This window comes from Oncorhynchus keta, unplaced genomic scaffold (assembly GCF_023373465.1).
Source record: "Oncorhynchus keta strain PuntledgeMale-10-30-2019 unplaced genomic scaffold, Oket_V2 Un_contig_20007_pilon_pilon, whole genome shotgun sequence".
Classification (NCBI taxonomy): Eukaryota; Metazoa; Chordata; class Actinopteri; order Salmoniformes; family Salmonidae; genus Oncorhynchus; species Oncorhynchus keta.
The window spans coordinates 40,378-63,855 of NW_026281776.1; the positions used below are offsets into that span (position 1 = coordinate 40,378).

The 23,478-nt window shown below is 41.8% G+C and overlaps 1 protein-coding gene across 3 annotated transcripts; it reads right to left on the minus strand.

The window, feature by feature from the left end:
* Positions 1–361: 361 nt before the first annotated feature.
* On the minus strand, positions 362–17,932 carry LOC127920600 (zinc finger protein OZF-like). Of its 3 annotated transcripts, none has more exons than XM_052504637.1 (3): positions 17,702–17,932; positions 13,753–14,004; positions 362–1,986 (listed from the first exon to the last, which is right to left on the minus strand). In XM_052504637.1, the coding sequence occupies exons 2-3, from the start codon at positions 13,856–13,858 to the stop codon at positions 803–805; spliced, it is 1,290 nt and encodes a 429-aa protein (XP_052360597.1). In that variant the 5' UTR covers positions 13,859–14,004; positions 17,702–17,932; the 3' UTR covers positions 362–802. The 3 variants fall into 3 exon arrangements, with proteins under 3 accessions (XP_052360597.1, XP_052360596.1, XP_052360598.1); XM_052504636.1 differs by lacking the exon at positions 17,702–17,932 and adding an exon at positions 15,889–16,004; XM_052504638.1 differs by lacking the exons at positions 13,753–14,004; positions 17,702–17,932 and adding an exon at positions 7,103–7,313.
* Positions 17,933–23,478: the final 5,546 nt, after the last annotated feature.

Below are 23,478 nucleotides of genomic sequence, written 5' to 3' on the forward strand. Positions count from 1 at the left end.
TAATTTAGTAGTTAGTTAGCTAACTTCTCCTGGATGCTGTCTATTATATGCTGTCTAAAATATATATATATATATATTTTTTTTGCGTGCAGTTACCTTATATTCTGGTATGGCACAAGGTCATTTACATTACATTTAAGTCATTTAGCAGACGCTCTTATCCAGAGCGACTTACAAATTGGTGCATTCACCTTATGACATCCAGTAGAATAGTCACTTTACAATAGTGCATCTAAATCTTAAAGGGGGGGTGAGAAGGATTACTTATCCTATCCTAGGTATTCCTTAAAGAGGTGGGGTTTCAGGTGTCTCCGGAAGGTGGTGATTGACTCCACCTTCCGGAGACACCTGAAACCCCAGGTATGACAATCTGGATAACGCCCAAGCCTAGCTAAGTTGTCCAATAGAGATCAAATATTCCCACAGGCAGTGTAGTACACACAGGCTTTCCCCCGGTGTGTGTTCGCCGATTAACTTTTAGATCACCCAGTGCTGTGAAGCCTTTTCCACAGTCAGACAAGGAGTAAGGCTTATCTCGGTCTAAGAAGCAGTAGATCTGTTCTATGTGCACTATTTCTATGCTTCCCGTTCTGAAGTTTTGTTTTTTACTTCCATTTTTTGTACAACAGCTGAAAATACAATATTTTTGAGAATGGAAAATATATTTCACAGCGGTTTAGATGGTACAATGATTCACTACACAAGGACTGCTTATTTTAGAACTATTGCAATTTTAACATGCAGGGAATAGTGGAGTGATTTCTACATAGTGCATCTTTAAGTGATGGAGTGACTTTAAGTCTTAGCTGGTCTGAGAGAATTGATGAGGCTTCTGCCCTTTATGTATACATTTGTGGCGTTTTAAGGTATCCAATCGGGAGAAATTCTTCCCGCAGTCAGAGCAGGAGTAAGGCTTCTCTCCTGTGTGTATACGTTGGTGCGTTTCTAAGTTGCCCAGTTGGGAGAACCTTTTTCCACAGTCAGAGCAGGAATAAGGCTTCTCTCCTGTATGTATTCGCTGATGACATTTTAACATATCCAATCGGGAGAAACTCTTTCTACAGTCAGAACAGGTGTAAGGCTTCTCTCCTGTGTGTGATCTTTTATGAACTTTTAGTTCAGCTGATGTTGTGAAGCACTTCCCACACTCAGAGCAGGAGTAAGGCTTCTCTCCTGTGTGTATACGTTGGTGTGCTTCTAAGTTGCCCAGTTGAGAGAAACTCTTACCACAGTCAGAGCAGGAGTAAGGCTTCTCTCCTGTATGTATTCGTTGGTGACATTTTAACATATCCAATTGGGAGAAACTCTTTCCACATTCAGAGCAGTAGTAAGGTTTCTCTCCAGTGTGCACTCTCTGATGAACTGTCAGAGCTTGTGATGTTGTGAAGCTCTTCCCACAATCAGTGCAGGAGAAAGGCTTCTCTCCTGTGTGTATACGTTTGTGTGTTTTTAAGTTGCCCAGTTGAGAGAAACACTCCCCACAGTAAGAGCAGGAGTAAGGCTTCTCTCCTGTGTGTATACGTTGGTGTGTTTTTAAGCTGCCCAGTTGAGAGAAACTCTTTCCACAGTCAGAGCAGGAGTAAGGCTTCTCTCCTGTGTGTATTCGTTGGTGGGTTTTTAGGTGGCCCTGTTGAGAGAAACTCTCCCCACAGTCAAAGCAGGAGTATGGCTTCTCTCTTGTGTGTATTCGATGGTGGGTTTTTAGATGGCCCTGTTGAGAGAAACTCTCCCCACAGACAAAGCAGAAGTATGGCTTCTCTCCAGTGTGCACTTTCTGATGAGCTGTCAGAGCCTGTGATGTTGTGAATCTCTTCTCACAATCTGTGCAGGAATACAGATTCTGGTCTGTGTGTATTTTTAGGTGTATTTTTAGATTTGATAGAATTGGGAAACTCTCCTCACAATGTGGGCAGTGGTGAGACCTCTTAGCTCTGTGATCTTCCTGCTGTTGCTCTCTGGATGTAGAGAATGTCTCAACATGGTCTCCTGTGTGAACAACATCAGAAGAACCAGTCAGTTGGTGTGATATACATGTCAATCAAATGTATTTTATGAAGCCCTTTTTACATCAGCAGTTTTCACAAAGTGCTTTAAAATATATCCATCTTAAAACCTCAAAGAGCAAGCAATGCAGATGTAGAAGCACATTGGCTAGGAGAAACTCCCTAGAAAGGAGGAACCAGGCTCTGAGGGGTGGCCAGTCCTCTTCTGGCTGTACCGGTAACATATGAACTCATCAGTAGGCTGTACAATCCAATCAGGGAATACATCTATTCTAAAAGTGGGTAACAGTCAGGCTTGTGGTCTATATAAATGAAACATGTAAAGTGTTGGGCAAAAGGTTTCATGAGCTGAAATAAAATATCACAGAAATGTTTCATATTCACAAAAATATTATTTCTCAAAAATGTTTACATCTCTGTTAGTGAGCATTTCTCCATTGCCAAAATAATCCGTCCACCTAACAGGTGTGACATATCAAGAAGCTGATTAAACAACATGATCATTACACAGGTGCACCTTCTGCTGGGGACAAAATGCCACTAAAATGTGCAGTTTTGTCACAACACCACCACAGACGTTTCACGTTTTGAGGGAGCGTGTAATTGGCATGCTGACTGCAGGAATGTCCACCAGAGCTGTTGCCAGATAATTTCTCTATCATAAGCCACCTCCAACAAAAAATGTGAAAATTTGGCCCGTATGTCCAATCGGCCTCACAACCGCAGACCATGTGTAACCACGCCAGCTTCTTCACACTAATACATTGCGGAGGCCATAGGGATGGCACAGTACATCACTAAGACATGTGCTACTGAAATTGTATATGGTTGTATTATGTAAGAACAATGGTGCAACACTAATACAAATTACATTATTTTATAACATGCGCTTTTTCTCCCACGTTAGATAGCGGTCACTGTCTGCCATTCTGAAACAATATTTTTGAGGAGTGTGGAAACCAACTTAAATAGGTCTGTAATCAATAGCCTAACTGTTAAATGTACCTGGTTTTAGAAATCATCCATATGTACTGAGTGTATGAAACATTAAGCACACCTTCCAAATATTGAAGAAAAGAAACACACAAAAAACAAGCCATGAGGTCAAAGGAATTGTCCGTAGAGCTCAGAGACAGGATTGTGTAGAGGCACAGATTTGGAGAAGTTCACTAAAAATTGTCTGCAGCATTTAAGGTCCCTAGTCGTCCTGCTAGCGGGACAACTTCCGGTGAAACTGGAGGGCGCGCAATTCAAATAAATAATCAGACAAATTATGGATATTAAACATTTAGGTAAATATAAGTGTCTTATTTAGGTAAATATAAGTTTCTTATTTCGGCTGAAAGCTTAAATTCATGTTAATCTAACTGCAGTGTCTGATTTACAGTAGCCATTACAGTGAAAACATGCCATGTGATTGTTTGAGGACGGCGCTCCACATCGAAATATTTTTCACAGGTTTCATAAATTCACAAATAGCGATTAAATATTCACTTACCTTTTTGAAAATCTTCCTCTGATTTGTCATCCAAAGGGTCCCAGCTATAACATGTAGTGTCATTTCTTAGACATAATCCTTCATTATTTCCCAAAAAGTCAGTTTAGTTGGCACCATCGATTTGAGTAATCCACTCGTTCAACATGCAGAGAAAGGAAACCGAAAATCTACCCCTAAACTTTGTTTCAACAAGTCAAAATACATTTCTATTTACTCCTCAGATACCCTAAAATGTAATCAAACTATAATATTTCTCACGGAAACAAGTATGTTCAATAGAAACCGACTTTAGAAGGTGCGTCCTGTCTTCATTCATCCTGTCTTCATGGCGCGCGCAAACACACATTTCCAAGACTGTATCCCTGTACTTAAACTGATATTTCTTATTAGTTTTGAAGTTACAAACCTGAAACCTTGAACATAGACTGCTGACACCCTGTGGAAGCCATAGGAATTGCATCCAGGAGCTAATCTGTTTTCGCATTGTCATTACAAGTGGGGGGAAAAAACTTCTATCAATTTTAGAGTAAGGATGTAAGTTTGGAAAATGTCAAGGGGTATGAATACTTTCCGCACTGTATCTACAGAAAGAAGATAGATTCTGCTTCTGTTGCCTGTTTGAGTGTGTTTGATAGCCTATTGATTCTGTGAGCTCCAAGCCTCACGCAATTGCAACATGTCAGATAAAGCAATTTCCTCATTTGAGAAGTTTTTTTGTGCTATGCTGTAATACAGGTTTTAATGTGTGGTATGCTGTAATACAGGTTTTAATGTGTGGTATGCTGTAATAAAGGTTTTAATGTGTGGTATGCTGTAATAAAGGTTTTAATGTGTGGTATGCTGTAATACAGGTTTTAATGTGTGGTATGCTGTAATACAGGTTGTAATGTGTGGTATGCTGTAATACAGGTTGTAATGTGTGGTATGCTGTAATACAGGTTGTAATGTGTGGTATGCTGTAATACAGGTTGTAATGTGTGGTATGCTGTAATACAGGTTTTAATGTGTGGTATGCTGTAATACAGGTTTTAATGTGTGGTATGCTGTAATACAGGTTTTAATGTGTGGTATGCTGTAATACAGGTTTTAATGTGTGGTATGCTATAATACAGGGTTTAATGTGGTATGCTGTAATACAGGTTTTAATGTGTGGTATGCTGTAATACAGGTTTTAATATGTGGTATGCTGTAATACAGGTTTTAATGTGTGGTATGCTGTAATACAGGTTTTAATGTGTGGTATGCTGTAATACAGGTTTTAATGTGTGGTATGCTGTAATACAGGTTTTAATGTGTGGTATGCTGTAATACAGGTTTTAATGTGTGGTATGCTATAATACAGGGTTTAATGTGTGGTATGCTGTAATAAAGGTTTTAATGTGTGGTATGCTATAATACAGGGTTTAATGTGTGGTATGCTGTAATAAAGGTTTTAATGTGTGGTATGCTGTAAAAGGTTTTAATGTGTGCTATGCTGTAATACAGGTTTTAATGTGTGGTATGCTGTAATACAGGTTTTAATGTGTGTTACATTATGTGTGTGTTATACATAATTATTAACATAGAAGTGTTTAGAAACATATTCTATTAATATTTAATAACTGGGAGTGGACTTGAACTAAGGTGAACCCAAGAGCCATCGCCAGCAATCAGTTCATCATTATTAACGTAGAAGTGTTTAGAAACATATTCTATTGTTATTTAATAACTGATAGGAGTGGACTTGAACTAAGGTGAACCCAAGAGCCATCGCCAGCAATCAGTTCATCATTATTAACGTAGAAGTGTTTAGAAACATATTCTATTGTTATTTAATAACTGGATAGGAGGTATGACTAAGGTGAACCCAAGAGCCATCGCCAGCAATCAGTTCATCATTATTAACGTAGAAGTGTTTAGAAACATATTCTATTGTTATTTAATAACTGGATAGGAGTGGACATGGACGAAGGTGAACCCAAGAGCCATCGGCCAGCAATCAGTTCATCATTATTAACGTAGAAGTGTTTAGAAACATATTCTATTGTTATTTAATAACTGGATAGGAGTGGACATGGACGAAGGTGAACCCAAGAGCCATCGGCCAGCAATCAGTTCATCATTATTAACGTAGAAGTGTTTAGAAACATATTCTATTGTTATTTAATAACTGGATAGGAGTGGACATGGACGAAGGTGAACCCAAGAGCCATCGGCCAGCAATCAGTTCATCATTATTAACGTAGAAGTGTTTAGAAACATATTCTATTGTTATTTAATAACTGGATAGGAGTGGACATGGACGAAGGTGAACCCAAGAGCCATCGGCCAGCAATCATGGATCTTTATTTCTTCTTCTCACCAACAGTCATATCTGACATTAAGTTGGCTTACATGCATAATAATCGTAGCCTATTTTACAAGTGGTGATTTGCAAAATCAGCCATTTTATCAATTGATTCTTCAGTGATAAAAGTAATATTTCATCCATGCTCTATGAGTTTAGTTGCCATTTTAGGCATTTACATTTTTACTTGCATTTCATCTCGTTAATAAACAAAATGTCTTCTGCAATATCTTGATATGTTGCATCAGTCTTGGCCATTAGTCCCCATCTCATAATGGTATATTCTCCTCCCAGCTGCAAACCAAGTGTCAAGGTGGCTATCGTCAATAATGTATCGAATAAGAACTGTGGCTTTAAGCTTCAGTCACTTTGCCTGTAGCCTATTAATGTTAAATACATGGGTTTTCCTTCTCCATAATTCTAACAATTTGTTAATTTGCTTCAGTTTCTATGTACCGGGACTCACCTTGCCTGAATTTATTTGGGGAAATGCTTCTCTATGCAAGTTTCAACATCCAAACCTCCTAACAACGATTTGGTCCCAGTCACCACTTTCTAATTGCAAATGAAGGCTACCCAGCAACGTGTTTTTACCACATTGGTTCCCTTACTGGTTCATCTGTCCTTGGTTAGCGCTCAGTTTTACATAATACTTTTACTCAAGTGCCTTTTCACTAGTGGTCCTACATGGTCTCAAAGTTTCATGGGTTAGACAGTCGGCTTCTGAGTACAGGTCTTATCACACATGCTTCCCATCCGTGTAGGTTTGGGGGATGTTTAGGGTAAGTAGGTTTGGGGGATGTTTAGGGTAAGTAGTTTGCAGTTCCCACGAATAATTGTTAACTCTAGTGAGCCTCAGCTCATTTGACATTTTTTGTATTTTTTTATACCTTTATTTAACTAGGCAAGTCAGTGAAGAACAAATTCATATTTACAGTGACAATCCACTGTTCCCCGGGAGGCTAACTGCCTGTTCAGGGCAGGACGACAGATTTGTACCTTGGCAGCTCGGGGATTCGATCTTGCAACCTTTCGGTACATTGCACAGGTTTCCAATCAAAGCTCGCATCCACTACAAGATCATGGTGCCTACAGAGAAACAAAGGGAACAGCCCCTCCCTACCTTCAGGTTATGGTCAAATCCTACATCCCAACCCGAGCGAAATTACTCAAATGTAAGTGTAAAAATGTACAAAACAACCATTGCTGTGCAGTCTGGAGTTTGGCAGGGATGTGCGATGTCAGAATTACAGAATAGATTGAACCTGCTTTTACCATGATTAACAGATTTCCCAATCTCCTCCTCCTCTTCTTCATCTTTAATGTTGACATTCAGCTCCAGTGTTTTACTGCAGTCTTCCAGCTTCACTGATGCCATCTCTGGATCCTGCAGAGCAAACTGGGCTCCACTGTCACTATCAGGACCCAATGACTGTAGGTTTGGACTCAGTGTGGAAGGAGAGAGGCAGGCTGGGTTTGTCCTCACTGTTGATGTAGTAATAAAGAGAAACAGACACAAAATTATCGTCTTGACAGTTCTGGAACTTTTTGTTATTCTGTAAAATATGTTTTTTTCCTGTTCAATTATCTAATTTCAATAGATCAAGTAGCTAAGCACAGACAACAAAAATTCATTCCCATTTGACACAAGGTGCACACTTTAAATAACACAACGTAAGTGCACTTAATCTATATAGTAGATTTCCTGAATTCACATAGTGCAATTCGAAAGTACTCAGACCCCTTGACTTTTTCCATATTTTGTTATGTTTTACAGCCTTACTCTAAAATGGATAAAATGTATTATTTTCCTCATCAATCTACACACAATACCCCATGACATCACAATACCCCATGACATCACAATACCCCATGACATCAGAATACCCCTTAATGACAAAGCCAAAAAAAAGGTTTTTAGACATTGCAAATGTATTAAAATTAAAAACTGAAATAACTTATTTATATAAGTATTCAGAGCGTGAAGGAATGTGAATGTATTTGTGTGTGCCATCAATATGTGTGTGTGTTTTATGTGTATTAGTGGTGTGTGTGTTTAGAGTCGAGTGAGTGTACTTAGAGCCTATAATAATTTACATTTTACATTTAAGTCATTTAGCAGACGCTCTTATCCAGAGCGACTTACAAATTGGTGCATTCACCTTATGACATCCAGTAGAATAATAGATAATAATGAAATAAGGGGTCAGTGCAAATTGTCCAGGTCGCCATTTGATTAACTGTTCAGTAGTCTTATGGCTTTGGGGGTAGAAGCTGTTAAGGTACCAGACTTGGTGCTCCGGTACCGCTTGCCGTGCGGTAGCAGCGAGAACAGTCTGTGACTTTGGTGGCTGGAGTCTTTTACAATTTTTAGGGCCTTCTACTGACACCGCCTGGTATAGAGGTCTTGGATGGCAGGGAGCTCGGCCCCAGTGAGATCAGGCCTTCCACTGTCGTGTCGTCGGCAAACTTGATTAATGGTCACGCAGTCTTGGGTGAACAGGGAGTACAGGAGGGGACTAAGCATGGATCCCAGAGGGCCCCCGTGTTGAGGGTCAGCATGGCATATTTTTTTATTGCCTGCCCTCACCACCTGGGGGCGGGCCATCAGTAAGTCCAGGATCCAGTTGCAGAGGGAGGTGTTCAGTTCCAGGGTCCTTCGCTTAGTGATAAGCTTAGAGGCCACTATGGTGATGAATGCTGTGTTGTAGTCAATGAGCAGCATTCTCACGTATGTGTTCCTTTTGTCCAAGTGGGAAAGGGTAGTGTGGAGTGCAATAGAGATTGTGTTGTCTGTGGATCTGTTGGGGCGGTATGCTATTTAGAGTGGGTCCTGGGATGATAGTTTTGATTTAAGCCATAACCAACCTCGCAAAGCATTTCATGGCTACAGATGTGAGTGCTACAGGTCAGTAGTCATTTAGGCATGTTACCTTGGTGGTCTGCTAAAAACATGTAAGCATTACAGATTGGGTTAGGGAAGGGTTGAAAATGTCAGTGAAGACACTTTCCAACTGGTCAGCGCAAGATCTGAGTATGCGTCCTGGTAATCCGTCTGGCCCTGCAGCCTTGTGAATGTTAAGGTCTTACTCACATCGGCTGGAACAGCTGGTGCTCTCATGCATGATTCGGTGTTGCTTGCCTCGAAGTGAGCATAAAAGGCATTTATCTCAACTGGTAGGCTCGCGTCACTGGGCAGCTCGCGGCTAGGTTTCCCTTTGTAATCTGTGATAGTTTGTAAACCCTGCCACAACCTGATGACTGTCAGAGCTGGTGTAGTAGGATTTGATCTCAGTCCTGTATTGATGCTTTGCCTGTTTGATGGTTCATCATAGGGCGTATCGGGATTTCTTATAAGCGTCCAGGTTAGTGTCCTGCTCCTTGAAAGCAGCTGCTCCAGCCTTTAGCTCAGTGCAGATGTTGCCTGTAATTCACGGCTTCTGGTTGGGATATGTACGTACGGTCACTGTGAGGTTGACATCATCGATGCACTTATTAGTGAAGCCGGTGACTGATGTGGTATACTACTCAATGCCACCAGATGAATGCCAGAACATATTCCAGTCTGTGCTAGCAAAACAGTCCTGTAGCTTAGCATCTGCTACGTCGGAACCTCTTCCGTATTGAGCACGTCACTGGTACGTCCTGTTTGAGTTTTGCTTTAAAACTTCTTGACGCACCCATCCCGTTAGCGGGATCATTTATCAACATCCTCTGAATTGCAGAGCGCCAAATTCAAATTAAATTACTAAAAATATTTAATTTTCATGAAATCACAAATGCAATATAGCAAAACACAGCGTAGCTTGTTGTTAATCCACCTGGCGTGTCAGATTTCAATAAAGCTTTTCAGCAAAAAGCATAACAAGCGTTTATGTAAGAACATCTCTCTCAGTAGACAAAATATTACAAACACCCAGCAGCCAAGTAGATTGATCACAAAAGTCAGAAAAGCAATAAATTAAATCCCTTACCTTTGATGATCTTCGGATGTTTGCACTCACGAGACTCCCAGTTACACAATAAATGTTCCTTTTGTTCCATAAATATATTTTTATATCCAAAATACCTCCATTTGTTTGGCACGTTATGTTCAGAAATCCACAGGCTCGAGCGGTGACATCGCATTCCAAATAGTATCCGCGTAGAAAGATGTAAAATGTTTTTAAATTCCAAATAGTATCCGTAATATGTCAAGAATGTACAGTGTAGAAAGATGAACTTTCAAATGTTTTTTATAAAACTGTCTTTTTTGTGAAGAATCAACAAGTGAAGTGGAATCAATCAGGTTGACATTTTTGATATTTCAAACTTTTTAACAAATAAAAAACTGAAAAATTGGGTGTCTTTAATGTATCTTTATAATATGTCAACCGGAATGTAGCTTCTTCCATAGGCGAGAGAGAGAAAATGGCTGTTGCACATGAAAAACTCTGCCATCCACTGACGCGATGGGTTCTTTCTCGCTCATTTTTCAAAATACAAGCCTGAAACTATGTCTAAAGACTGTTCACAGCTTGAGGAAGCCATAGGAAAAGGAATCTGGTTGATATCCCTTTAAATGGAGGCAAGACATCCAGTGGAACAGAGAGCTTTCAGGAAAAACAGCACTTCCTGGTTGGATTTTCCTCAGGTTTTCACCTGCAATATCAGTTCTGTTATACTGACAGACAATATTTTGACAGTTTGAAACTTTAGAGTGTTTTCTATCCTAATGTGATTATATGCATATTCTAGTTTCTGGGCCTGAGAAATAGGTCGTTTCAAATGGGTACGTTTTTTAGCCAAAAACAATAATAACGCCCCCTACACTCAAGAAGTTTTAAGCAGGAATCAGGAGGATAGAATTATGGTCAGATTGGAGGGTGAGGGAGAGCATTGTACCCGTCTCTGTGTGTGGACTAAAGGTGTTCTAGATTTGTTTTTTTTGTTTTTTTTGCATCTGTGACATGCTGGTAGAAATGGAACAAAACGGATTTCAGTTTCCGGCCACTAGGAGTGCCGCCTCTGGATGAGCATTTTCTTATGTCCTTATTCAGCTCATTGAGTCCGGTCTTAGTGCCAGCATCACTTTGTGGAGGTAAATAGACAGCTACAAAAAATATTATCCATGTCCTTGTTAAGCCACGACCCGGTGAAATATAGGATATAAAAAAAATGTACACTACAGTCAAAGGTTTGGGCACACCTATTTTACAAATCTCTGCAGAATGCTGTGGTAGCCATGCTGGTTAGGTGTGCCTTAAATACTAAATAAAATCACTGACAGTGTCACCAGCAAAGCACCATCACACCTCCTCCTCCATGCTTCACGGTGGGTACCACACTTGCAGAGATCATCTATTCACCTACTCTGCGTCTCACAAAGACACGGCGGTTGGAACCTAAAAATCTCAAATTTAGACTAATCAGACCAAAGGACAGATTTCCAGCGGTCTAATGTCTGTTGCTTGTGTTTCTTGGCCCAAGCAAGTCTCTTTTTCTTATTGGTGTCCTTTAGTGTTGGTTTATTTGCAGCAATTTGACCATGAAGTCCTGATTTACACAGTCTCCTCTGAATAGTCGATGTTGAGATGTGTTTGTTACTTGAACTTTGTGAAGCATTTATTTGAGCAGCAATTACTGAAGCTGGTAACTCCTCTGCAGCAGAGGTAACTCTAGGTCTTCCTTTCCTGTGGCGGTCTTCATAAGAGCCCGTTTGAAACAACTTTAAGTTCTTGAAATTTTCCGGAATGACTGACCATGTCTTAAAGTAATGCTGGACTGTCATTTCTTTGTTTATTTGAGCTGTTCTTGCCATAATATGGACTTGTTTTTTTTACCAAATAGGGCTATCTTTTGTATACCACACCTACCTTGTCACAACACAGCTGATTGGCTCAAACGCATTAAGAAGGAAAGAAATTCCACAAATTAACTTTTAAGAAAGCACACCTGTTAATTGAAATGTATTCCAGGTGACTACCTCATTGTCACGGATCCCTCCGGTACTGTTGCTCATACCGTGCACCAGTTTCGGAGGTCTACATCACTGGCCTTTAGGAACTGAACTGTATCATTACGCTCACCTGGTCTCCATATTCTCCCCTGATGAGTAATTGTATCAGTGTGCCCTTTGTTCACCATTGTCTTGTCGATTATTGTTCCAATGTCCGTTGGTCGTGTGAGTACCTGTGCCTGGTTGTTTTGGCTTTCGTGCCGCTTGTATTGTGCAGATGATTACGGGTCTCGTCCTGTGTGGTATCATTGTGCGTGTATGTTATGGGTCTCGTCCCGTGTGGTATCATTGTGCGTGTATGTTATGGGTCTCGTCCCGTGTGGTATCATTGTGCGTGTATGTTATGGGTCTCGTCCCGTGTGGTATCATTGTGTGTGTATGTTATGGGTCTCGTCCCGTGTGGTATCATTGTGCGTGTATGTTATGGGTCTCGTCCCGTGTGGTATCATTGTGCGTGTATGTTATGGGTCTCGTCTCGTGTGGTATCATTGTGCGTGTATGTTATGGGTCTCGTCCCGTGTGGTATCATTGTGCGTGTATGTTATGGGTCTCGTCTCGTGTGGTATCATTGTGCGTGTATGTTATGGGTCTCGTCCGTGTGGTATCATTGTGCGTGTATGTTATGGGTCTCGTCCCGTGTGGTATCATTGTGCGTGTATGTTATGGGTCTCGTCCCGTGTGGTATCATTGTGCGTGTATGTTATGGGTCTCGTCCCGTGTGGTATCATTGTGCGTGTATGTTATGGGTCTCGTCCCGTGTGGTATCATTGTGCGTGTATGTTATGGGTCTCGTCCCGTGTGGTATCATTGTGCGTGTATGTTATGGGTCTCGTCCCGTGTGGTATCATTGTGCGTCCTTGCAGCATGCCTAAGGCACATTCACGCAGATGAGCAGGGACCCTGGGCATCTTTATTTTGGTGTTTTTCAGAGTCAGTGGAAAGGCCTCTTTAGTGTCCTAAGTTTTCATAACTGTGACCTTAATTGCCTACCGTCTGTAAGCTGTTAGTGTCTTAACGACCGTTCCACAGGTGCATGTTCATTCATTGTTTAAGCATAGGAAACAGTGTTTAAACCCTTTACAATGAATATCTGTGAAGTTATTTGGATTTTTACAAATGATCTTTGAAAGACAGGGTCCTGAAAAAGGGACGTTTGTTCGTTTTTTTTTACTGAGTTTATTTACTATGACGTGGTTGACAAGCTATCTTAACATGAATGAACTGATAAGTCGCTCTGGATAACAGAGTCTGCTAAATGACTCAAATGTAAGTATGGAATTTGGCAGGGATGTGTAATGTCAGAATTACAGAATAGATTGAACCTGCTTTTACCATGATTAACAGATTTACCAATCTTACTGTATGTAGTTACTGTATGTATTCATTTCAGTAGGCTGGTAGTGTATGTATTCATATCAGTAGGCTGGTAGTGTATGTATTCATATCAGTAGGCTGGTACTGTATGTATTCATATCAGTAGGCTGGTACTGTATGTATTCATAGCAGTAGGCTGGTACTGTATGTATTCAATACAAAAGGGGAATAAAACTATTCTAAAAGTATCTCATAAGTCATGAAAATGATGATCTATATAATCCTCCACTCACTATCACAGGGTTAGAAACTACAAGACTAATTTCATATCATCCTCCACTCACTATCACAAGGGTTAGTAACTACACAGACTCATTTCATAGAACTTTAAAACACTGGCAGTTTGTCTACTTCAATTCTTTAGTCTACACTCTGAACACTCCAGACAGCCCAGTTAATAAAACTAAAATGCTGACAAAACTGGTGTCAAACCATGCAAGTCTCAGTAGCATGAAATAACATCTACCTTCTCATTGAAACAGTTCTACTGCAACTTTTCATACACAGTGGGAAGTTGGAATGAACAACAAACTTAGATAGAACCTGCTCTTACCATGATTAACAGATTTCCCAATCTTCTCCTCCTCTTCTTCTTCATCTTTAATGTTGACATTCAGCTCCAGTGTTTGACTGCAGTCTTCCAGCTTCACTGATGCCATCTCTGGATCCTGCAGTGAAAACTGGGCTCCACTGACACAATCAGGACCCAGTGACTGTAGGTTTGGACTCAGTGTGGAAGGAGAGAGGCAGGCTGGGTTTGTCCTCACTGTTGATATTACCGGCCTCAGACTTTATCTGAGTCGTCCTGTAGTAATAAAGAGAAACAAACACAAAAGTTATTGCCTTGACAGTTCTGGCACTTTCTTTATTCTCTGAAAATATATTCTTTAAAAAAAATTCAATTATCTAATTTGAATAGATCAGGTAGCTAAGCACAGACAACTCAACATTCATTCCCATTAGACACAAAGTGCACACTTTAAGTGACACAACGTAAGTACTCTTAACCTCTAGTAGATTTCCTCAATTCACATAAAACCATAAATGAGTCAAAAACCATTTGTTTCCGTTTGTTTTAGGCAGTATTATGAACTATTTCCCTGAACAACCATGTCTCAGACATGTTATTTCAACTAACAAAAATCTCTTGTGTTTCCCGTTCACACCATAGTAACATTTATAGATAAAGACGGAAACAACTGAATGTGTCTGACTATTAGTACACATGTAGAAAACCAACAATCATTACATTCATCTTCCAAACTGTAGAGCAACTGAAATGTGTCTGAATATTAGTACACATGTAGAAAACTGATGATCATTACATTCATCTTCCAAACTGTAGTGTGACTGTGTCTGAATATTAGTACACATGTAGAAAACTGATGATCATTACATTCATCTTCCAAACTGTAGTGTGACTGTGTCTGAATATTAGTACACATGTAGAAAACTGATGATCATTACATTCAGCTTCCAAACTGTAGTGTGACTGTGTGAAACTGTCCGTCTCTACTGCTGCCCCCTTACTGCCTGCACTGAGCGAAACGCAGACAAGCTGACAATCCTCTGAATTTACCAACGCCCAGAGCGCACTCTAGAGTACATTTACAAACAAACCCTAAAGCCAGCAGGGTCCAGCTGTGACATCATCTCTCAGAGTCTCTATGCTGCCTGCCACCTTCTGATATGTCATCTCAGTGCAGTGCAGCTCTCAGGATAAGTGGGCGTTTCCAAAGAACGATATATGGAGAAGTGGGCGTTTCCAAAGAACGATATATGGAGAAGTGGGCGTTTCCAAAGAACGATATATGGAGAAGTGGGGGTTTCCAAAGGAACAATATCAGGAGAAATGGGGGTTAAAATATTCAATAACAAATAATACATAGTAAAATAAATGCTTTTTATAAAGGTAGCTAACGTTAGCTAGCATTTACATTTACGAACAACTTAACTACGGTTAGGTAGGTAAAGTTCAAAGATACAGTTCAGTGAGTGAAGAGGTTTTTTTTTTTTTGCATAACTGAAATTCCTTACTGTCATTTCTGCAGATCATGACTAAAGTCTGATAACCCAAACGAGGTATTGAGTGGCACCTTTCGAAACCCACACTTTTCCTAAGAGACGCACTGCATCGATAGACGACCTATCGGTAGTGGGCCGGCAGCACAAAGACCCTGAGGGGAGACTGCTCTGAGAGATGACGTTGCAGCTGGACCCCTCTACTTAAAGCTGCATGAATTCGGTTCAGTCAAATGTTTGGGCCGAGCCAAGGGTCGGCCGAAATTGTAAAACATAAACGTCTATAATTTGATAAGATTGGTCCGGTCCGTGAATGTTGAAATCCAGCCCGCCGGACCGCACCAAAATAGACTTCCAAAAGAAGTCGAGGGGCTCCTCCGCAGACATAGTGGACGCCGCCATTTTACCAACTCAGGAGCTTCATTTGATACAAAACCAATAACATGTAAAAACGAACAAAAAAATCTCAAATAGATTATTCATGAAATGACCTTGTACATTCCTCGGAAGACCCCCAAGTCTACGTGACATGTAAAATAGTTTTTAAATCACGTTTTCACTCACTGGGTTTGACACAAACAATAACGCATAAAACCGGAAGGATTTGTTATCTAGCATGTTATGACGTTCTTTCGATGTTAGACTGTTTAAACTTGCTATCACATACCTTCAGTAATGAAGAGAAACGGACACAAAAGTTATCCTCTTGACAGCACAGTTATGGCGATTCTTTATTATATTATTTATTCTGAAGAATGCGATCAGGGTTGCCAGGTGTATCAAAAATGTCTAGCCCAATGATCAAAACCCGTCCACAAGGCCTGAAAACTTGCCGATTTTTTTTTCAGCCGCAAGAGAGGAGTTGACACATTTTGCCATAGTTATCGCCTTTTCCACAACGTTATGGAGCGAATTAAGAAGGAATATCGACGTAAGAAGTTACATTTGGTTTTCCATCAAAATAATACTTATTGCAAGCTAACATGACTAATAAAGGAATTTGAATATGTCCCAAGACTAAAGACAATTCGCTCTTATTAAACTCGCCAGATAATTTTCAGTCATTGGATGTATATTTAACTGCTATGATTGTAAATAAATCCCTTGTGCATAACTATTGATCAATCCAACAGGAGAGTTTGAGGGATGAAAGTTGGACAGAGGATCTCGAGAACTTCAAAAAACGAATTAGGCTATTGACTTAAACCCTTTACAATGAAGGCTATTGACTTAAACCCTTTACAATGAAGGCTATTGACTTAAACCCTTTACAATGAAGGCTATTGACTTAAACCCTTTACAATGAAGGCTATTGACTTAAACCCTTTACAATGAAGGCTATTGACTTAAACCCTTTACAATGAAGGCTATTGACTTAAACCCTTTACAATGAAGGCTATTGACTTAAACCCTTTAAATGACTTAAACCCTTTACAAGGCTAAATTGAGGCTTGTCAATGAATTTCAAACCCTTTATGCATAGGCCAGGCTTACTGACTAAAATCTGCGTTTATGATTGTAATTCAATTTTGCCATGGTTTGGTTAGCTAGATGCAAGTAGTATATAGCCAGATATCCCACAGTAGCCTAGGCAATATATAAGATGAATTATTTAGCAGCTTGCTTAGTTCAAATTGACAAAGCATTTAGTTAACATGAATAGCGAGGCGATTGTTACGTAATAAATTGTTATGTTGCCCAATAGCCTCCTGGAATAAGCTAGAGGATAGGGTCTTGAATTTCAATCACTGAATCATATATTAATCATTTGTATATTTACCTGTAGCCTAATCTGACTGACTGTTACCTTCAATCTAATGCATTCTAGCAACAGCTGATAGAACTGTGACCATAATCACAACTTCCCATTTCATGAACTAAACATGGCCATTAATAATTGCCTAATTACACAAGGCTACAAGAACAAACTGGAGTTATAGGCTATGGATTAAATCCGTTTGAAAGCTCCAGGTAGGCTACACAAGTGGCACAAATGTATTTGAAATGGTAGGCTACAGTAGCTTACATAGGCATACAAATGAATAGGCTACTTAATGGCCAACATATGTATCATTCTCCACATATAATATCAGTTTCATTGTGGACTTTTCCGTAACAGAAGCACGCGAGGGAGTTCCATAACTTCTATTTAAAATGTCCCGCTCGACATCCAAGAACTGACTGAGTATGCTTAAAACCCTTCGCTTTATATGGTTTTCGCGCGTACCGTTCTGTCTCCTCTCACGCCTCGATCACACCGACAGTGAATTTGTACACCAGAAGTACAACTTGTTTCCAATGGAACGCTTTGTTTGCCTTGCAGCATTGCATTGCAGAGGCAGTTGTAGTGCGTTATGTGTGGTGTTGAATGTATCGAACGTGTGAGTAAAACTGTATTCGTAAACGGTTTGACAGAAATGGTAGCAGAAGGTGAATGTTGAACTTTTGTTGCGCACATATCCAGATGATGCTATCAAGACGTTACTCAGCTGCAGCGCTCAGTCTCAAACCACACACACCTCGGCCTCCGGCCCTCATACTCCCCACCACTCACTTGCTCAGCAACAGACTGTCTCACTGCCTAATAGTCAGCAGCAGGTCACAGTGAAATAAATATTTTAAAGACAATATAGCGGCTGCGGTGCAATTAAGAAGTAGCCCAAAAACCTGCAATCCGCCACCATGACATTTTCACCCGACATCGTTTTCCAAGTAGCCCACAGGAAAACTACAAACATGGCAACCCCGAATAGGGAGTATAACGTTTCCCGGTTGCAGGGACATCACTCGATAGAAATCCAATATGGCTGCCAACGCAATACCATATATGGACAAGTGTTTGTGACACCGAACTCAGTAGCTCTACTCTCATTGGTCCTAACGATTTTCTTAAGTTTTTGCATTTAGCTTGCGACACCGCCATCAAATCAAATTGTATTTGTCACACGCGCCTTATACAACAACCGTATACCTTACCATGAAATATTTACTTTACCAGCCCTTCCCAACAATGTAGTTAAAAAATAAGAAAATTAACAAATAGATAAAAAGAAAATAGTAACCCATTGTACTAGTAAGACATCATGGATGACATCAATGGATCATCAGAAATGGGGATAGATGGATGTGTGTATATATATATATATATATATATATAGAGAGAGATATATATAGTGCATATTTAATGTGTTAACTAGGCAAATGGTTATATATATATTTATGCATGTATACCTAATAATTGTCTGTATCTATAGCAGAGATAAGTAGTGAGAGAGAGAGAGATCAGAGCTCCAGAAGAGCTCGTTTTGAGACCTAGAGAGAGCTAGAGAGAGAGAGAGAGAGAGAGATAGATTTATATACAAATATAGAAGAGAGAGAGAGAGAGAGAGATGTATATATAGAGAGAAAGAGAGAGAGAGAGGGAGATAGATGTATATATAGAAAGAGAGAGAGAGATAGATGTATATATAGAGAGAAAGATAGATAGTGCATATTTAATGTGTTAACAAGGCAAATGGTTATATGTATTATATTTACCTGCATGTATACCTAACTAATTGTCTGTATCTATATTGCAGAGATAAGTAGTGTCTTGCAGAGTAAAGATCAGAGCTCCAGAAAGCTCGTTTTGAGACCTAGCTACTGTAGCTAGCAACCCAACAACAGTGTGTACCAATACCAATGGCCTATCAGAGTTCCAGATGGAGCTATCAGCATATTGCTTACACCTATCCAATACTTCCAGATCAACACAATAAGATCTACTAGGGGTTTATTGGCGTTTTTCAGGGATTTGTGCCAATGAACCAAGACCCTGGTCTCTGAGTTCAGGCCCAGATCAACACCAAAATAACAAGACTATTTGTGCTATTAAATATAGTAGGGTTGCCCATACTAGGGATCAGGCTTTCCTGACCTGTCATGGTATGTAGGACATTGGCCACCAACCCGGTTCCTGAAGAGCCACCAGGTGTGCCTGCTTCCGTTTCAGTAAACACTATGAGACTCATACACTGGAGGGTTTGTAAGTGTTGGTCTAAGATCCCTCCTACATACATTACAATGATGGATATTTAAACAGAGTTATAGGGGAACATAGGGTTGTGCTAAAACATAAAGAGAGGGAGAGTAGTATTTAGGAAATGTGCAATAGGTTGGGACCAGCAGAAGCACCAGTCTGACTTGACAGACCAGCCAGGTCATCAGTCTGACAGTAGGTCCTCTTAGTACGGGACCAGCCATGGAAGCTCCATCAGTCTGACAGTAGGTCCTCTTACTACGGGACCAGCCATGGAAGCTCCATCAGTCTGACAGTAGCTCCTCTTACTACGGGACCAGCCATGGAAGCGCCATCAGTCTGACAGTAGGTCCTCTTACTACGGGACCAGCCATGGAAGCTCCATCAGTCTGACAGTAGGTCCTCTTACTACGGGACCAGCCATGGAAGCTCCATCAGTCTGCACTGTAGTTCCACCAATCTGTCTTACAGCCTCTGCATATGATACATCATGACTGATTCTATATCTCTGAGCCTCTTTCTGCACCTGGCATCCACCAAATGCTGCACAATTGCCCCCCTTGTTCCATCATGCACTAGCGCGATGTGGCGGGCCGGGCGAAATGCATGCTGACATGGTCGCCAGGTGTAGAGAGAGGCTCAGAGATACATTGGTGCGGCTGCCTTCCGGGTTATGCGAGCAGTGTGGCTTGGCTGGGTTGTGTTTTGGAGGACGCACGGTTCTCGACCTTCGCCTCTCCCGAGTCTGTAAGGGAGTTGCAGCGATGGGACAAGACTGTAACTACCAATTGGATACCACGAAATTGGGGAGAAAACAGGGTAAAATAAAAAATAATATTTTTTAAATAAGACTCTTACAACTTACCCTACACACAATTAAAAACCCACTACACCATTCCACTACTTTGAACCCTATCTGCTCCTGCACCACGCCAACGGCCTGGGAGGACGGGACACCAACACTCAACACACACTGTAACTCTTCTGAAGTCAAATCTCATTCAGGATCCCTCATCTTTGACCCAATCTCCTCTACTTTCTTCACTGCTTCAGCATGACACCTTCTGCACTACTGTGACTCTGGACATCTCAACCTGCTTCTCTCGCACCAGACATTTCCAATCCCCAGCAACATGGGCACCCCTACAGTTGACACCAATGTTCCCTCTAAACTGCACTTGGGCACGCAATAACTCAGCAGCTCCCCAGGACTGCAGCACAGAAGTGTCAGCCCATGGAGAGAGGCAGCTCCCCCAGGACTGCAGCACAGAAGTGTCAGCCCTGGAGAGAGGCAGCTCCCCAGGACTGCAGCACAGAAGTGTCAGCAGAAGTGTCCGGAGAGAGGCAGCTCCCCCAGGACTGCAGCACAGAAGTGTCAGCCCATGGAGAGCTCCCCAGGACTGCAGCTCCCCCAGGACTGCAGCACAGAAGTGTCAGCCCATGGAGAGAGGCAGCTCCCCCCAGGACTGCAGCACAGAAGTGTCAGCCCATGGAGAGAGGCAGCTCCCCCAGGACTGCAGCACAGAAGTGTCAGCCCACGGAGAGAGGCAGCTCCCCCAGGACTGCAGCACAGAAGTGTCAGCCCATGGAGAGAGGCAGCTCCCCAGGACTGCAGCACAGGACTGCAGCACAGAAGTGTCAGCCCACGGAGAGAGGCAGCTCCCCCAGGACTGCAGCACAGAAGTGTCAGCCCATGGGAGAGGCAGCTCCCCAGGACTGCAGCACAGAAGTGTCAGCCCATGGAGAGAGGCAGCTCCCCCAGGACTGCAGCACAGAAGTGTCAGCCCACGGAGAGAGGCAGCTCCCCCAGGACTGCAGCACAGAGTGTCAGCCCATGGAGAGAGGCAGCTCCCCCAGGACTGCAGCACTGGATGGAGAGAGGCAGCTCCCCCAGGACTGCAGCACAGAAGTGTCAGCCCAGCTCCCCCAGGACTGCAGCACAGAGTGTCAGCCCACGGAGAGAGGCAGCTCCCCCAGGACTGCAGCACAGAAGTGTCAGCCCACGGAGAGAGGCAGCTCCCCAGGACTGCAGCACAGAAGTGTCAGCCCACGGAGAGAGGCAGCTCCCCCAGGACTGCAGCACAGAAGTGTCAGCCCATGGAGAGAGGCAGCTCCCCCAGGACTGCAGCACAGAAGTGTCAGCCCATGGAGAGAGGCAGCTCCCCCAGGACTGCAGCACAGAAGTGTCAGCCCATGGAGAGAGGCATGAGATTGAACTTCACTAAACTTTCTAGAGTTTTCCTTGTTATTTAACAACTTTTCCCTTTACTGTGGCAACTGTGATCGAATCAACACAATATTAACCACTTTCAATATAACATACCGAAACAAAACTAACTATGCTAGATACTTTGTTGTAGGCAGAACACATCAGAGTAAGATTCTATTGCGTTGACATGCACAACTCAGCCGTACTCGACGCAGACTGGTGCGGCCTAACCAATCAGAGCTGCAGTAGGCCTATATGTAAATAGATATATGCCATATATTGATCTGTGCCATTTAGTTTGAACTGGACTGTTTTTACAGCATGAACGGTCGTGAGTTGATGCGGTTGTTTAGAAATCAAAGCAGGAGCTGCATGTAGCCACGTGTGCACATTTTGGACATGTCCTTTGCTAGTTAGTGAGTTATTAGCCCAGTTATAGATTATTTGTAGTCAACAATGGGAGAGTGATTGCTTCCTACAAGAGCACAAAATGTATACATTTCTAGACATCCTTGAAAAGAAAGTCAGGTAAAGAGCTTTTTTTTATGTCTTAAAGGGGCAGTGTTTTATTTTGAGGTCTTGAATAAGCTAGAGGGTAGCTTAATGTGTCTGATATTCTGTAATAATGTTGTTTTCTAAAGTGGTTTCTTGCATCAAACACATATTTTTGTCACCTCCTTGTCTGAAGGACAAGTGGATAAACAGATTCATGTCAAGCCCTGCATGTTTTTTATTTTCAAAACACTACATCAAACACCACTCATTGGCTGCTACTGTAGGCTGAATGATAGAACAGCTATGTCCATGTTAAAATGTTATGGGATGCATTTTCTCCATTGTTTTTTTGATGGTATACCACTCTGGTAAGCCTACATTATGATCAAATAGTCACAGTAGCCTACTTGGACACGGGTAAAACTGTAACTTAAAGTGAGTACAGCCTCTGTGGGAAAACTCCCTAGAAAGGCCGGAACACAGGAAGAAATCTAGAGAGCAACCAGGCTATGAGGGGTGGCCAGTCCTCTTCTGGCTGTTCCAGGTAGAGATTATTACAGAACATGGCCAAGATGTTCAAATGTTCATAGACGACCAGCAGGGTAAAATAATAATAATCACAGTGTTAGTAGAGGGTCCAACAGGTCAGCACCTCAGTAGTAAATGTCAGTTGGCTTTTCATAGCCGATCATTCAGAGTATCTCTACCGCACCTGCTGTCTCGAGAGAGTTGAAAACAGAAGGTCTGGGACAAGGTAGCACATCCGGTGAACAGGTCAGGGTTCCATAGCCGCAGGCAGAACAGTTGAAACTGGAGCAGCAGCACAACCCAGGTGGACTGGGGACAGCAAGGAGTCATCAGGCCAGGTAGTCCTGAGGCATGGTCCTAGGGCCCAGGTCCTCTGAGAAAAAGAGAGAGAGTATAAGAGAAAGCATACTTAAATTCATACAGGACAACGGATAAGACAGGAGAAATACTCCAGATATAACAGACTGACCCTAGCCCCCCGACACAAACTATTGCAGCATAAATACTGCAGGCTGAGACAGGAGGGGTTGGGAGACACTGTGGCCCCGTCCAATACTCCTCTTCTCCCTCCTCCTCCTCCATCCTTTCAGTGTCTCTGTCCCAATACTCCTCTTCTCCCTCCTCCTCCATCCTTTCAGTGTCTCTGTCCCAATACTCCTCTTCTCCCTCCTCCTCCTCCATCCTTTCAGTGGCTCTGTCCCAATACTCCTCTTCTCCCTCCTTTCTGTGACCCTGTCCCAATACTCCTCTTCTCCCTCCTCTGTTACCCTGTCCCAATACTCCTCTTCTCCCTCCTCTGTGTCCCTGTCCCAATACTCCTCTTCTCCCAGCTTCGCTAGCGGTCTGGTGGCATCACAACGTAACTCCATATCATAATCATCCTGATCACCTCGGAAACAAGTCTTCTAACAGGATAACTGATATATCCTAACATGATTGTCGGGTAAAGACTCTGATTCAAAACTCAAAATGGACATACTGTCACGTTTTACCAAATTTCTATCAGC